Here is a 16,894-nt window from a genome sequence, read left to right as displayed (position 1 = left end):
ATCTATGTGGGCCCTTGATGTTAGGGAGAGGAGCAGCTTCGTAAGTTTGTAGTATTTTTGTTGGTCCTAAATAATCTCAAGTTTCCATTATGAGTGCCTCTATTCCTCATGATTACAGAGTTTTTGTTTATTTTTTGTTTTTGTGTCATGGTCCTGAGGATTGAACCCAGAGCTTTCACACTGAGCTACATCCCAAGTCCTTTTATAACTTTTTTGAGAATAGGTCTTGCTAAGTTACTGAGTTGTCCAGGCTCAGCTTGAACTTGTGATCCTCCTGCCTCAGCCTCCAAGGTGCTGGGATCACAGCTGTAAGCCAGCACACCAGTTTTAAGGCTGCGGTTTTGAATTTCCACTCACTTTCTTGTGTGCATTTTCTTCAGACTCAGCTACTGCCTTGGCATTGGATTATGGTCCACCATGCGGCATTTGCAGTTGTACTTTTTAACCTAAAATGTGTTTCTGGCGGTGTTTATTCTCTGTTGCATTCTGGTTCCTAGCTATGTATTCAGACTGTAGCTTCATTGCTTACGTTATCTGTGCCTTTGCTGATACTATGTCTCCTGCTGTCTTTCCTGACGTGACGCTGCAGGCAGCTCCTCCAGGGATCCTGTCAGCTCTGCATGGCTGATGAGACGTCCGTGCATCAAGCTGTCCTTGTACCATTATCTTGATTGCTATGTGGTGCAGGTGTTCGCTCTAAGCTGGTTTGTCCGTAATATTGCTTGCTATTCCGGTCAGCTCCTGGCCCATCTTTCTGTCTTTATTTTCCTCCCATGTCGTTTTAAAATGTTTCTCTTGAAAAGAGTGACACTGCACTGTTTCTGGCTGTTAGTGCCATGTACTTGTCTGTGTTTGCGGGAGCGGGAGGAGTGTTGATGTGCTTGCTGTGGCGGTGAGGCGCACGCGCCCTTTACCATCTTCTCTGCTCCTTGCTCACATCCCCTTCTTCGGTCATGTTCCCCTCTAGCTTTCTGCTGGATGATTTCCTATATTCCTGCTGCTGGTGCAGAAGTTTCTGATTATGTTCTCATTCCTTCGGTGGTTGCTCTTAAACTTTAATATAAATTATTAACTATAAAATTTTCTGGCAGAGACAAGAAGTGTTTTGAGCTGCCCACCGACGGCCTGCTCCTTATCTTGCTACCCAGAGTTGCTGCTGCGTGGCATTTTTCAAATGGGACAAAGAGTGCTGTGGGCATTGGTGGGAAAGGACCACGGGAGAGGCCACGGGAGGTGGCACGTGAGGGACACAGAGAAGGCAAAGGCGTCAGAAGGAAGGTTTGAATGCCTTCCTCCCCGCCGCACTGCCTCTGATCTGTCTTAGCAGACTCTGAATTTAATCATCACGACGTCACTTTGATTTTTTAAAACACATTTACTGTATACCCATTAACGTGCAGGCCTTTCAGCGGTCGGCTGCAGAAGACATCTCGCTGCAGCAGACCCAGACCGGGATTGTGTCGGACCGTGAGGAGCGGAGTTTTCTCACGGGTCTGAGCTTTGCTGTGTGCGGTCCTCGCGGCCAGCCTGCAGCACCGAGCGCCCTTACTTCTTCTTCTTCTTACTCGGGCTGGACTTGGCCTGGGGCACAGCCATGTCCTCTTTGGGAGAGCTCGGCGTGAGGGGCGGGCAGGAGGCCGGGAGGTCCATGGGCTCCTTGAGGACGGTGATGTCGATCTCGAGGTCTTGTCTCTTGGCCTCTTCCTCCCTTAAGACAGTCAGCCTAAGAGGCAAAATGAGAGGTTAACGCTTCTTTTTATGAAAATCCAAAACCAGCTCTAAGCTCGTAAATAAAGTCCTTCACTTCTGTATTTCAACAGTGCTTGTGAGCAAGACTAAATCACAGTCACTGCCTGAATTTAGTGAATGAAGTCCTCTAGATCCAAGCTCTGTGTATCTAAGGTGATCTGTGCAGCTCTCTGTGGCCTTGTGAAAGGCCTCCGGGGCAATCTCCCTCTGTCACAGAGCCCCGCCTTCTGCACATGGCCAAGGGCAGGTGTCTGCGCTGGGATGCACACGGCCACACAAAGTTGAGCCCCCGAGGTGACTGCAAAGGTGGGCTCGCATTTCTGGGGGCCGACTGTGTCCCAGGCCTGCATCTGACGCCTGACAAGCCCCATGAGATGTCCTGTCATTGTATAGGTGAACAGACGGAGGCACGCCGTGAAGGAAGGACCCTGCCCGAGGTCCCGGACAGCCAAGGGGCAGGGCTGGATTTCAGTTGCACAGATTTCCTCGGGGGCCTGTGCTCTTGGACACACTTCCTGTTCCCTCTCCATTTGAGCTTCTGGGAAAGATGCACTCACTGCCTAGACACGGAGCACAGCCCTGGCATCTACGGTGACCGCGAGCTCCCAGGACCAGGTGAGGACTGACTCCCCACAACGCTTCTAACAGATGCCACAAGGGTTTTCTCCCGCGCCCACCACAGCCCTCCACCAGTGGGGCATCCCACATTCTGTTCATTTGGACACTGTCTACCTGGGGTTAACACAGATCCCACCAGGCCACCCCACCCTAGATGCCGGTGGCAAGTCTAGGCCTCCTGTACTTGTGACCAATAAGCTCACAAATGGATTGGAAGTGCCTGTGAACGCCTCTTCAGGTTCCATAAGACGCGAGGATGGCTCACAGAACTCAGGAAAACACACATGTACTTTAAAGGATATGCTAAAGAATAAAAATGAGCAGCCAGGCCAGGTGTGGTGGTGCAGGCCTATAATCCCCGCACTCTGGGAGGCTGAGGCAGGAGGATGGAAAGTTTAAACCCAGCCTGGGCAACTTAGTGACTTAGTGAGCCCTGTCTCAAAGTAAAAAGGGCTGGGAAAGTAGCTCAATGTGAAGGCCCTGAGATTAGTCCCCATTACAAAAAAGAAAAGCCCAGCCCGATGAAAACATACAAAGGGTAAGGTCCATAGAGTCCCATCATGGGGGAGTGTGTCCTTGCAGAGTTTGGGATACTCTCCCGCCATGAGGATGTGTTCACCAACCTAGAAACTCTGAAGCCGCAGCCACTGTTCAGCGTTTGGGTGAAGGTTCCTTTGGAGGCGTGAGTGATGAGACCATTGGCCACCAGTAATAAAACCTAGGCTGCAGCCCCTCTTCCCCAGTGGTCAAGGGAGCAGAGTGGAAAGTTCTAACTCTCCAAGCACGTAGTTGAGTCCTTTGGCAACCAGCCCTCTCCCACCCCTACCTTGTGCAAAGTGATCTAGGGACCCACTACTGTCATCTTACTGGCTATCAGTGTACCAGAGACACTCTTGTACCCTCAGAGGCTCCAGAGTCCAAGAAGCCCTGGTGTCTGGAACCAGGCACTAGGACTCAATTACAAGAAAAGATGCTCCTATCACTCAGAAGCGCTAAAGGTTCTGGACGCTATGGTGGCAGCAGAACCCAGATATTTATTGTTTCATTTGTTTCTAGGGATTGAATCCAGGGCTGAGCTACATCCCAGCCCTTCTTTAGTTTTTTATTTTGAGACAGGGTCTTCCTAAGTTACTGAGGTGGGGCTCAAACTTGGAGTCCTCCTGCTACGGCCTCCCAAAGTACTGGGATCCTAGGCGGGCACCACCATGTCGGGCTGTGTTCGTTCCTCGGGTCTCAGACCCTGCATGAGGTCCTGATGCTTCCGATGGAAGTCGGACAAGCCAGCTGAGCACGTGCTGCAAAGCAGGGGCGCGCGACACCTGTACCTGGCTTCCAGCTCTTCATTCTCCGCCTTCCTCTGCTGAGCCAGCGCTGCCTCCTGCAAGCGGTGCTCCTTCACCTTCTCCTTGAGCATTTCCTGGCGTTTGTGGGCTTGGAAGAGGGTGTTCACAAAGAAGATGTGCACGTTACTGTCACACATGGGGAGCTTTTCCTTCTGGTCCTCCTTGGACTTCTCGTGTTTCCCTGAAATAAAGTTTTGTCAGAATGAGCCTGAATGCACTCCCGCCGTGCGTGAGGAGGTTGTTCTCACAGCGTGTGGCACAGTTCGGGGGGGGGGGCTGTCCCTCTAGGAGGGGCAGCTCAGGGCCTGGGGAGGCGAGGACAGAGGGTCCTGCAGAGCACCTCGGTGGCCACATGGGGCGAAGTGGGTGTACAGTGGACGCGACTGTGATTGTCAATGCTGCCTTGGAGCTGCCTCCTACCTGTCCTCATCTTTCTTCCTAAATAGTTCAAGTATTTTGGTTTGAAGCTTTGTCTTCCGTGTATTGGGGAAAACCCTCTCTTGGCTCTTGCTTACACTGTCTTTGGAGAATTTTAACACCGAGCCGAGCAAAGGTAAGTGGATTCTGTCTGCACCCGGGCTCCTCCGCTAGTGGAGGTGAGACCGAGTGCCACGGGAAGGTAGGATCTGGGTGGACCCCACGTCTGCCTTCCGCTGCAGGAGCCTGGAGTGAAACGAGCGAAGGAAGAGCCGCGATGCCTCATACCGCGGTGTTCAGAGACTCACGGAGACCTGCGTGTGCGCCCCCCACGCGGACCCCGGCAGGCTCAGGCTTGGGTGAGTGAGGTGCATAGAGGTATGGGTGGCAAGTTGTGAAAACAGCTCCGGGGACTGGGGCCCAGGGGTCCTGCACAGCCTCTGTTCCCTACAGACCTCAACTGTGTGAGCCTCATGGCCCAGCTGTGCTGCTCCTAGCACGCCTGGCAAGGTAGCAACTCTGCCCAGTTTCTTCCTCTGCAAAAGGGGAGCCATGACCGTACCATCCACAGAGAAGTGGCGTGAACAACTTGGGTATCTATTATGTAGGAAGCCCTGTTCCAAGCACGGCAGGAAATACAGCACTGTAAAACATCTGCCTTTCCTAGTGCAAGCAAAATGCCCTTGACATTCTGGTGCATGTCCTCTTAGCTTATTTCTGTACTGCTTTTTGGAAAGATTGAACCACTTTCTAATCCCGTCTGCAATGCATGATTGAAAATACTTTTCTCTCAGATCACTACTATAATTACCATTATTTTTCTCTCTCTCTCTCTCTCTTTTTTTTTTTTTGGCACTACACGGGATTGGACCCAGGGTCATTCCATTAAGCTACATCCTCAGCTCATTTTTAATTTTTTATTTTGAGACAGGCCCTTTTCCAAGTTGCCCAGGCAGGACTCAAACTTGGCAGCCCTCCTGCTTCAGCCTCCCTGAATGCTGGGATGACAGGCATGTGCCACCACACCTAGCATCATTTTCTTTTGACAATCTTTTATTTTGTTATTTTAATTTGAATTTCCTTGGTTATCAGTGAAGTTGCATTTTTTAAAAATACATTCATGAGTCACTTAGGTTTTGTGAAAAGATATTTCCCTGGTTTTTATCTTTTTTTGTTCTTAGTATTTAAAAAATACTACTCTTTCTCAACTTTTCCCAATTTGTTTGACTTTAAATTTTGTTTTTGATTCTTTTATCAAAAACAGATTTTGAAGTAGTAGTTTCAATGTATTTTTCTTTATAGTTTTTGCACTTACAAAGGACTTTTCAGCACTAAGTATATAAAATGTTCACCTTTATATACTTCTAGTCCTTATGGTTCTAAGTTCTACTGTAACAACTCTTTAATACATCTGAATCTGTTCCCCAAACTTTGCCAATCCCAGCACCATTTATTAAGCAGTACATCTTTACTAGGGAGAAATAAACTTTATTACATAGATGAAATACTTGTGTTTGTATTTACCATGGTCTGCCTATTTTTTGCCAGAACTAGTTTGTAGCTCTACATTTTCAGTATGTTTTAATATCTAAAACTAAAATTACTCTCTTGATTTCTTTTTATATTCTTATATCTGTTTCTGCTTTTTTATTTTTTTCCAAATGAACACTACAATAATTTAGTGAAATACATAAAACTACTGGGATTGGGATTAGTTGGAGCTGGAATTACATCTGCACATTATTTTGGGGACAGTCTACCCTGCTGCAGTACCGCACACTGCCGGGTAAGTGGGGTTTCTGTCTACTCAAGTCCTTTCTAAGATCTGTAAAGTTCAGTGCTTTAGTCTTCTTAAATTGTAAATTGAAAAAAATTATGTATATGTAACTGTAACCTGTTTTTTTTCCCATATGTTGGCCCTCTTCAAATACACACACACACACACACACACACACACACAAAATTTCCTAGTATTTTTTATGATAGAATTTCTCTCAGTGTTGTAGTTCTGGTCATTTCCCCAGGTTTACAGATGTCCTATGAATATGTGTAAATTCTAAATCTCTTCAGTGGATAGACATGTTCTAAAAGTAGAGATTATAGTATTTGTCTTGTTGCTTTAGTGTCTTTCAAGGAATTCCTACAATGTTAAGATTTTTTTTTTTTAACCTGTTTTTCATCTGTTACTTTCTTTTGAAACTTTTTTTTTCCTTTTTGACTTCTGAATGTTCCTTTTCAGTTTCTTGTCCCAGCTGATAAGAAAGATGCTGGTAAAGTTTCATAACCTTTATACAAGTTATAAGCAAGCAGTGTTCATAAATACTGCAGTTCTCCAGTTAAAATACTCACCATTTTCAGATAAAAAAACCAGCCCTTTCCCTGTAGGCTTAGAATTCATTTTGGAACTTCTGTCATCCCAGAGAGGTTTCTTGGTCTGAGGCTTTTGCATTTAAAAAAAGCAAAATAGTCTACATCATTATGGATTAAAACTATTTTTTTTACATTATAAGTAATTAGAAAATAGAGGCCTTCCCCTTTGAGCTAATTGAACTACTTTTTTTGTTTGTTTGTTTGTTTTTGTTTTTCTCCGGTACCAGGAACCGAACTCGAACTCATGACCTTGCGCTTGCCAGGCAGGCACTTTTGCCACTGAGCTAAATCCCCAGCCCCTAATTGAACTACTTTTAACCTGCATAAAATATTGAGATTTGTGTTACTACAGAGAGAAATAAGTTACTGCATCTACTGAGAGGCTCTGTACCCCCACCAAGAAAACAAAGACAAAAACAAAGATTTAAAGATCGCCCCCTGGGTCTGCCCGGAGATCATTATTATATATGACAAACCAAGCGTAGAGTCATATATTCATGGTTTCATGATCATATTTATGCTGTGGCTCCCACTGTCACCAGCTGGAGCTCACCCTGACTGCAGCCCTGCCCCCCGCCTGGCCACTTCCCGTCACCACTCAGGGTCTCCTTGGCCATCTCTTGCACGCCCACACTCTGCCCCTTAATTCTGCCCCCAAGCCTCACCCCTGTCCCTACCCCGGCCCATCCCCATCCCAGTACATAGCAGCTCTGTTTCCCTGGTTCCTCAAGACCAACATTTCAGCCTCACCTTTGTGCCTTCCCTCTCCTTCTCACGCCACCTTCCAAAGCCGGGCCCTGAGGCCGCCTCCCCACCTCGGCCTCAGTCACCATCACCTCCAACCAGGATGGTTACAAGAGCTCCCTGACCAGTTAGTGCCCAGGGAAGCCCCGGAAGCCGCTTCCCTCCGTCTGTCCTGGGATCAGCCACACGCCCTTCCTGTCACTCCCACCTCCCGAGTGTGAAGAGTCTGGCATGTGTTCGCAGGCGCCACCCCGGAGTCACACTGCCTGGCACCGACCCCCAGCTCCGACACTCACTGGCTGTGTGACCCCGGGCACTGAGGGAACCACTCTGAGCTGCAGAGTTCCCAGGGCATTCAGTGAGCCGATACCTGCCTGGCTGCTGGCAAAGCCCCACTAAACGTGAGCTGCTGCCGTTCGCTTACCACACTCCCCACTTCATCAGCGTGCGAAGTCCACGTGAGGCGGCCTTATGTCTCCTGCGGCCCCACAGCTGCACAAGAGCTCGCTCTTCTTCGTTTATGTTTTGTTTTGTTTTTTAGTGGTGCTGGGGGATCGAACCTAGGCCCTTCGCATTGAGCTACATCCCCAGCCCTTTTCCGTTTTGAGACAGAACCTCACTAAATTACCCACGCTGGGCTCCAACTCGGCAACCCTGTTTTAGCCTCCCAAAGTCCCGGTATTACAAACCTGCACCATCACGCCATGCAGAAGAGCTCTCTCGACACGATAGATTCGTGATCGTGCTCACCGCTCACCACTACAACTGTGGCGTGTAACTGACATGACAAGCTATAAATACAAACCTCAGATTTCCCTGTTTTAAAATCAGACGAGAGTCCTAACTTGCTCGAAGAAGACTGGGTGCAGGTGTAGTGAATGATGTCCGACTCCTGGCTTCTGACTGCAGTTGGACTCCTGTTGTGGGGGTTCTAGGCAAGGACAAGCACAGAGCATGAGTCTGCCTTCCACAGAGGTACATACGTGTCTATGCACAGACACGCATTTCTTTAGTGAAGTATAATTGATGTAAAGTAAACTACACCACGCATTTCTTTAGTGAAGTATAATTGATGTAAAGTAAACTACACATGAAACATACTGTTCGGTGACCTTTGATATGTCTACACTTGTGAAATCATCACTTCAGCCAAGACGGTGAACACAGCCAGGGATGGTAGTGTTTCACCTATGACCCCAGCACTCAGAGAGGCTGTGGCAGGAGGGTCTCAAGTTTGAACCCAGCCTGGGCAACTCAGTGAGACCGTGTCTCCAAAAATAGAAAGCGTTGGGGTGTCACTTAGTCCAAAGACCCGAAGTTCAGTCCTCAGTACCACACACACAAAAATACAGTAAGCGAGTCACCTTCCCTACCGCATGCCCAGGTAAGCACTGACTTGCTTTTCATCGGTACACATTCTTCTGCAGTTTCCAGGATTTTATAAAACTGTGATCATGCACTACACACCCTTTCTTGTCTGGATTCTTTCACCCAGCATAACTGTTTTTAGCTTCACCCATGTGTTGTGCAGGAATCACGGGTGACTTTCTTACTGAGCTGTCCTCCCCTGTATGGACACAATACGATCTCTTCAGCTTGGTGGGCTGTGTGCAGATTGATGACGATTTGTTTTGTGACCCAGGATAGGGCCTATCGTGGTAAATATTTCATGTATACTGGAAAATAGTGAGGATTCCACTGCTGGCATTTAGATAAGGTTGCTTCATAGTGGTTTTTTTGGTTTGTTTGTTTTTAGTCTTTTTGAGACAGGGTCTCACTATGCAGTTCAGGCTGGCCTTGTTTTTTTTTTTTTTTTGGTTTTTCTCTGGTACCGGGAACCGAACACACGACCTTGCGCTTGCCAGGCAGGCGCTTTTGCCGCTGAGCTAAATCCCCAGCTCCCCAGGCTGGCCTTGAACTCACTTTGTAGCTTAGGCTGGTTTTCGAACGATCCTCCTGCCTCAGCCTCCCAGTTGCTGGGATTACAGGTATGCGCCACCACCCCCGGCTTCACAGTGTTATTTAAATCTGATGTTTACTGATAGTCCACCTTCTTGCTCTATTGTTTATGGAGAGCAGGGTTGAATCTGTAATTATGGATTTGTCTATTTTCTCTTCCATCTTATCAGTTTCCACATGTACTTTGAAGCTTACCCAGTTAGGTTTATATCCTTTTACTTAACTAAGCACTTTATCGCCATGAAATGACACCCTGTCCCTGTAGTATCCTTTATTGAGACCTTTTTTTGCCCAATATGTATCGATGATGTGTGCTAGAGCACTTTCTATACTTTTTTCACCAGCTTTTGTTTTTATATTTGAAGGGTTTTTTTTGTTTTTTGTTTTTTGTTTTTTATTATTTTCTTTTTTGGTACCGGGAATCAAACTCAGGGCCTCACACTTGCCAGGTAGGCGGCAGCCTACCTGAGCTACATCCTGAGCTACATCCCCAGCCCTGTTTTTATATTTGAAATGGGTTCAGCCTCCTGAGCTACATCCCCAGCCCTGTTTTTATATTTGAAATGGGTTCAGCCTCCTGAGCTACATCCCCAGCCCTATTTTTATATTTGAAATGAGTTCACTGTAAACATTTTTATAAGTTTTTATTTTTAAAAAATCAGACAACCTATGCTTTATTTGGGATGTGTACATCATTTCCATTTAAAGCCTTTGGGCTGTTCTCATCCTTCATCATATGTTATAAACCTCATAAACACTGTTATCCTTACATTAAACAATAAACTATCTTTTAAAGACTTTTTAAAAATTTAAGCCAAGCATGGCAGCATACAACTCTAATCCCAGCACTCTGGGAGGCTGAGGCAGGAGGACTGCAAGTCTGAGCTCACTTGAGGAAGCTTAGCAAGTTAGTGAGACCCTGTCTCAAGATAAAAAACAAAAAAAGATAGGGGTTGTAGTTCAGTGTGAAAGCCCAGTACCACAAAAAGTTTAATTTTACCTACAAAGTTACTATCCCATGTTCCTCTTTCCTTTCCATGGATCTAGATTTCCATCCAGGGACATTTTCCTTTTGCTTGAAAGACTTCCTTTACTGTCCCTTATTGTGGCTGCTCTTCTGCTACTGAATTCTTTCAGCTTTTGAATGTTTGGGAATTCTTTATCTCGTCTTTTTTTTTTCTTTTTTCTTTTTCTTTTTTGAGACAGGGTCTCGCTATGCAGTCCACACTGGCCTTGAGCTCACTTTGTAGTCCAGGCTGGTCTCAAACTCGCAAAGATCCTCCTGCCTCTCAAGTGCTGGGATTACAGGCGTGCGCCACCACGCCCCGCTCCATCCTCAGTCTTTGGTGTGTGTACGTAGTACTGGGGATCAAACCCATGGAGTGCTGAGTTACATCTCCAGTGCTTTCTTTTCCCAGCCTTCAAAGCTACAGTTATTCAATGTTTAATTTTTATTCTTATCAGTACATGTTTGCAGTTCACAACTTGGCCCTTTTATTATTCTATTTTGAGACAGGGTCTTACTAACTTGCCCAGGCTGGCCTTGAACTTTGATCCTCCTGCCTCAGCCAGGATGTAGCTGGGATTACAAGAGTGCACCTGCCTGCATGCCTGGCTTTTCATTTTATTACACTGTGGCAAAATTTACCATCTTAACCATATTTAGTCTCACAGTTCTGTGGCATTGAGCACATTCATAGTTGTGTAATCACCATCTGTTGCAGTGAGCGACCGCAGGTGGCAGAGAGGATGAGAAAGATTGTTAGGAGATGACACTTGGTTCAGTCACCAAGAGGCCCAGAGGACCTGTTCTAAACCAAGAGCACCCAGCCATCAGGGAGACTGTGGAGAAGAAAAGCCACCACGCTGAGAAAGTTTGGCTTTTATTTAGAATGTCAGTGTAAGAGAAGGAAGCCGGAGAAAAGCAGCTTGGGCCCAGGGCTGTCTCAAGGTGTATCAGTCAGGGTTAACTAGAGAAACAGTTATAACACAAGATATAGAAATGTACAAGAAAGTGTAAGTTTGGCTTACAATGGTCAACCACAGAGTTGGATGAGGAAGCATGCAGAGGGTGTCTGCCGGCTGGAGATTGAAGAGCCCAGTCTAAGGCCTGGAGCTCACTGCGGTGTCTCTAAGTTTGTATCAGGAGGCTGATGCGTCTGTGACGGAATGTTGAAGAATCTACGACGAAGGCCAAAACTCTACTCTAGAAGGCTGGAGTCCCAGGCAGAAGCCAAACAGTCTGCACCAGAAGCCAGGAGATGACCAAGCTGAAGGCGAAGAGTGGCGCTCCTCCAAAGAACCAGCAATCAGTCCTTTCTCATTTTCCTTTTATTGTGTGCAGCCTATCCACCGAGGGGGTGGTCCTGCACACCCACACCATCTCCAGGCCCTCCTCTGGCACAGGCTCAGGGTGAATACAAAGTATGAACCCTGGCTCCCTGCTGAGTCACACAGTTAACCTCCTAAACTTCTCAAATGACACAATGAACAACATCCTAGAAAGGTAAGAGGCATCCTTTCCACCCCAGAATGTAGAACTGCTGAGTCACTTAGTTAAGCTTCTAGACTCAAGTTGACACAATATGTCAACCATAACACAAGGCTAAGCAGCTTTTTTGGGGAAAGGGGCCCGACAGTGGCCGGATGCAACATGCTTCACTAATCTACCCTTCGTGTTTAACCACTTGATTCTTGCCCAGCCTGTGTGCTTTTGTCCCCCAGTTTAATTATCCACCTCTCATAGAACCTGCAGGATTTTTGCCTCATGCTTTAATTATTTGCACGCTTCTCCCCCGCCGCTGAACCATTCATTCCTGGCCAAGTCCCCTAAAACTGTCAGCATCCATCTGCAGGACTCTTTTGATCTTGCCGAACCAAAACTCTGTTAAACAATAACTCCCTGTTTTTCCTCCCCATCTTTCTACTTTCTATCCCTATGAATTTCACTATTCTAGGTACCTCATACAAGTGGAATCATAGTGCTGTCCTTTTGTGACTGGTTTATACCATTTACCATCAATGTCCCCACGTTCATTCAGGTTGAAGCATGTGTCAAAATTTTTTCCTAAGGCGCAGTAACATTCCATTACGTGTATATACCACATTTTGCTTATCCCATGCACTTGTATGGCCGTCAGTGATGCTTCCATATTTTAGCTATTGTGACTGACTGCTGCAGTGACCATGGGTGTATAGATTACCCTTCAAGACCCTACTTTCAGTTCTTTGGGGTGTACAGTGGTACCTTGGTTCACAAACTTAATTTGTTCCACGATTCTGGAAAAGATGGCCGCAGTCATGTTCATCACCTGATGAAGAGTTCACAAACAAACACAAAATTTCGCCAGGTACTTCCGTTTGTAAACCACACTATTCACAAAAGCATTCTTGAACTGGGGTACTACTGTATAGCCAAAGGCAGAGCTGCTGTTTGCATGGGGCACTTTTCTATCACTAAGCGAAACACTGGACACCTGCAACTTAAAGGAGAGCTTGTTTTGGCTCATGGCTTCAAAGGGTTCAGTCAGCTGGCTCCATGGCGGAGACGGCACGATAAGGGCGTGACAGAGGAGAGCTGCTCACCCTGTGGCAGCCAGGAAGCAGAGAGGGAGGGAGGAGCCGGAGACGGTACAGCCTTGCCGCTCCCGGCCCCCAGTGATCACCTCCAACCAGGCCTCAACCCTAACAGCACCTTCAGCTCTGAACTCATTAGTGGATGAATCAGTGTTGAGTACAGCACCCCCATGCTGCAGTCACCTCTGAACACATGGGACTTCGGGGGACATTTCAGATCTCACCCTTATCACTGTTTTCCACCAAGCCTGAACCATTTTACATTCCCCATAGCTGTACACAAAGATTCCAGTTTCCCTACCCCCTCACCAACGCTTACATTCTGTTGTTGTTGTAGTAGCCCTGCTACCAGGCGTGAGACACTCTCACTGTGCTTTTGATTTGCATTTCCGAGTGACTAGTGATGCTGAGCATCTTTCCACGTGTTCATGGGCCGTCTGTGTGCTTTCTTTGGAGAAATGTGTATTCAGGATGTCTGCTCATTTTTTTTTTTTTTTTCTGGTACTGGTGATCGAACTCACGACCTTGCACTTGCCAGGCAGGTGCTTGTGCCACTGAGCTAGATCCCCAGCCCTGTCTGCTCATTTTTAATTGGGCTGGTTTGCTGTTGAGTTTTGGGAGTGCTCTGTGTGTTCTGTGCCTTAATCCTTATCAGACACATGGTCTCCTACACCATCAGCTGACAGTGCCCTTTGATGCAGAGTTTTTATTGAAGACCACTTATAGGGTAACTTTGACTTCTGTAAAGTAGTCAGTCTGATAGTGTCCTTACACTGTGCAGGACTCCCTTTATGATCTCATGCAGGATAGGCCTAGAGGGAAATCATTCCCCACTTCTTATCCGTGATATCTTCATTTCTCCCTAACTTTTAAAGGTCATTTTTGCTGAATATAGGAATTTGGGGCAACAGGGTCTTTTTCTTTTAGTATTTTAAATCTATCAGTGTACCATTGTCTGGCCTTCAAAGTCTCTGATAAGAAATCTGATAATCTTTTTTTTTGGCACCAGGAATCAAATGCTTAGCTTTACTCTTGCCAGTCAAGCACTGTGCCTCTGAGCTACCACCCTGGCAATCTTTTTGTTTTTTACATGCACTAGGAATTGAGCTCAGGGCTTTTGCACTTAGCTATATCCTTGGGCCTGTGGGTTTGTTTGTTTGTTTGTCCCCAACCCCACCGCCAGGCCGGTGTTTTGAGAGTCTTGTTAAATTACTACATAGCTTAGACTATGCTTGAACTTGCAGTCTTCCTGCTTCAGCCTCCCAGAGTACTGGGATTACAAGCTTGTGCCACCACCCCTGGACTTGAAATCTGGCAGTCTTACTACAAGTCCTTTGTATGTGACAAGTCATTTCTCTCTTGATGCTTTCAGGATTCTCTTTGCCTTTCAACAACTTAATTATAATATGCCTTAGTATGGGTCTTTGAGTTCATCCTGCTTGAAGTTTGCTGAATTTCTTGGGTGTTTATTTATATTCACGTCTTTTGTTAAAATGTGGGAAGTTTTCTTTTTTTTTTTTTTTTTTTCAAATAATCTCTGCTCTTTTCACTCACTCATCTTCTAGGACTCCCATAAGTCATCCACTTGGTGGTGTTCCCTACGTCCCTTAGGTTCTGTTACAGTTTTTTCATTCCTTTTTCTTTCTATTCCTCAGACTTATCATTTCATTTGTCTTAATTTCAAGTTGACTGATTTTTTTTTCTAGTTCTGGTGGTGGAAGCCAGGGCCTCACCACTCTACCACTGAGCTGTACCCCAACCCAATTTCACTAATCCTTCAGCTTGTTCAAATCTGCCTGTGAAGCACACTGGTGATTTTTCTTCCCCTTTCAGTTCTTGTACTTTTTAGCTCTAGCATTTTTCTGGATCTTTGTTGATACTTCCACTCTGTATATACATTACTTTCTTGACTTTCTCTACATCTTCCTTTAGCACCCCCAGTGTCTCAGAGACTTCTGTTTGAAAGTCTTGTAAGTCTGCCATCGTGTTTTCTCTTGGTTCACCTTTTCCTTTCAATGAAACATACTTCCCTGTTTCTTTGTGTGTCTCTTTTTTTAACTGAATATTTGAACCTAGTAATGCAGCAACTCTAAATCAGCTTCTCTCCTCCCAGAATTTGCTGGGGTTTGTTGGCTTTCCTTTGGCTTCCTATAGGCTGTTGCTATGCTGAGGATGAGCCTGTGGTACAAACTGAAGGTCACCCCAGGCCCTTTGATCTTCCTCTTTTTCTGGGCATTTTGATTTTCCCCATATATGTAACTACTTTTGAATGCCTTAGTCCTTAGTGTCTGGCTGCCCAAAATAGGCAAAAGAAAAAAATGAAAAGTGTGGGAGAGTGCTGGCCTTTTCAATGCCCTGGAAGTTACAACAGCCAAAAGCTGGGGGTGTGTGCAAAAAGGGGGTAGCGGGTACACTAGTAGCTGCCTGCCTCTGTATTTGCACCTCTGTGATTATAAGCAGAAATTGGGGGTCAGAAAGCAGACCCAAATATTTGGAGGACAGGGTCCTGCTGCCTCCCCTTGCTCCCAGACCCTGCTCTGACACCTGAGCTGAGAGCTAGGACTGACCTAAATTTACTTTCTAAACTCACCTCCAGATGTTGCAGGCCTTCAAGAGACCCCAGAGTTCCAAAGAGTTGGGTCAGATTCTGCTGGCAATTCTGTTCCCTAGGAGGGTAGATTACAGGCGTGTCCAACTGCATCTCTCCAGAATCCACTTGCTGCACTTTCATTTTCTTGAAATGTATTTTTGCTAGGTATTAAATTCCAGGTTGACAGTTTGTTTTGTCTCCCAGTGTTTTCAAGATATGACTCCACTAGAATAAGAAATCTGTCCCTCTGTACATTTTAGGTCTTTATCTCTGGCTGCTTTTAAGAGAGTCTCTTTATCACTGTTTTAAAGCAATTTCATTATGATGTGCTTTGATGCAGTTTTCATATTTCTTCTCTTAGGATTTGTTGAGCTCCTGGATCTGCAGGTCTGTGGTTTCCATAAATTTTGAAAATTTTTGGACATTATTTCTTCAAGTAACTTTTCTGTTTTCTCCCTCCTGCTAGGATATACCCACAATAGGTGCTCAATTTATACTGGGTTATATCCCAAAGTTGAAACTAAGTCAACAGTGCATGTAATGCACCTAACCTACCAAACATCACTGCTTCACCTGTGCCACCTGAAACATGCTCAGACCACTTACTTGAACCTATAGTTGGGCAGAATCAGCTAACACCAAGCCTTTGGTAAGGAAGCACTGGCTGTCATGTCCTGTTGAACGCAGTACATGTAGAGTACAGCACTGAATGTCTACCCTCACGATCACGTGGCTGAATGGGATCAGTCATGGGCTAGCATGAGAGAGTCATGCATAAAAATTCAAAGCGTTTCTACTGAATGCATATCACTTTTGCAGCATGGGAAAGTAAAAAAATTGTGAGTTGAACCATTGTAAGCCAGGAACTGTGATAGGCTGCTGAAAATCTTTCAGCCCACTGATGCTTCATTTTTTTTGGGGGGGGGGGTTTCCCCTCTGTGTACTTTGCTTTTGGATTATTGCTATTATTATATCTTGAAGTTTACTAATCTTTTTTCTTGTGGAGTCTAATAAGTTTATTCTATCTGGAATGGTTTTCATCATTGTCTGTCCTTAACATATTCATGATTTCCTTGATCTTCTTGAACACATGGACTGTATCTGTAAGAAGAACTTGCCTGTTCTTTCTATCATCCATCTATCATCCATGTCATTTCTTGGTTTCAGTTGACTGAATCTGACTGACTGTATTTTGCTGCTTTACCTACCAGATAATTTGGGGGGGCAGGTTGTGTGTGGTTTTGGGTTTTTGGTTTTTTTTTTTTTTTTTGTCTTTTTGAGACAGGGTCTCCCTGTACAGTTCAGGCTGGCCTTGAGATCACTTTGTAGCCCAGGCTGGTCTCGAACTCATGATCTTCCTGCCTCAGCCTCCCCAGTGCTGGGACTACAGGCGTTCACCACCACATACAGTAACTACCTGATAATTTTGACTAAATGTTAGACATTGTATATTTCACACTGTTGTGTACCAGAAAATTTGGACATTCCTTCCAGAATCTTTTTGCTTTGATCAGAAATACAGCAGTTA

The 16,894-nt window shown here is 45.7% G+C and overlaps 1 protein-coding gene across 3 annotated transcripts in view; it reads right to left on the bottom strand.

Moving 5' to 3' along the window:
* Positions 1-1,355: 1,355 nt before the first annotated feature.
* Rsph10b (radial spoke head 10 homolog B (Chlamydomonas)) overlaps positions 1,356-16,894 on the bottom strand; it is a 49,089-nt gene continuing 33,550 nt past the window's right edge. For 2 of the 3 annotated variants that reach the window (XM_005397900.2, XM_013521161.1), the window contains exons 17-20: positions 8,047-8,172; positions 6,477-6,567; positions 3,693-3,891; positions 1,356-1,723 (exon numbers count right to left, since the gene is read on the bottom strand). In XM_005397900.2, the coding sequence (XP_005397957.1) occupies positions 1,546-1,723; positions 3,693-3,891; positions 6,477-6,567; positions 8,047-8,172 (594 nt within the window). In that variant the 3' untranslated portion in view covers positions 1,356-1,545. Of the gene's footprint in view, positions 1,724-3,692; positions 3,892-6,476; positions 6,568-8,046; positions 8,173-11,276; positions 12,512-16,894 lie in introns of those variants that run through there. The other variant, XM_013521163.1, reaches the window with a different exon arrangement.

Source organism: Chinchilla lanigera, unplaced genomic scaffold (genome assembly GCF_000276665.1).
Source record: "Chinchilla lanigera isolate Chin_1 unplaced genomic scaffold, ChiLan1.0 scaffold00059, whole genome shotgun sequence".
Taxonomy (NCBI): Eukaryota; Metazoa; Chordata; class Mammalia; order Rodentia; family Chinchillidae; genus Chinchilla; species Chinchilla lanigera.
The sequence above is the reverse complement of the archived record's forward strand: the minus strand, read 5'-3'. Positions and strand labels throughout refer to the sequence as shown.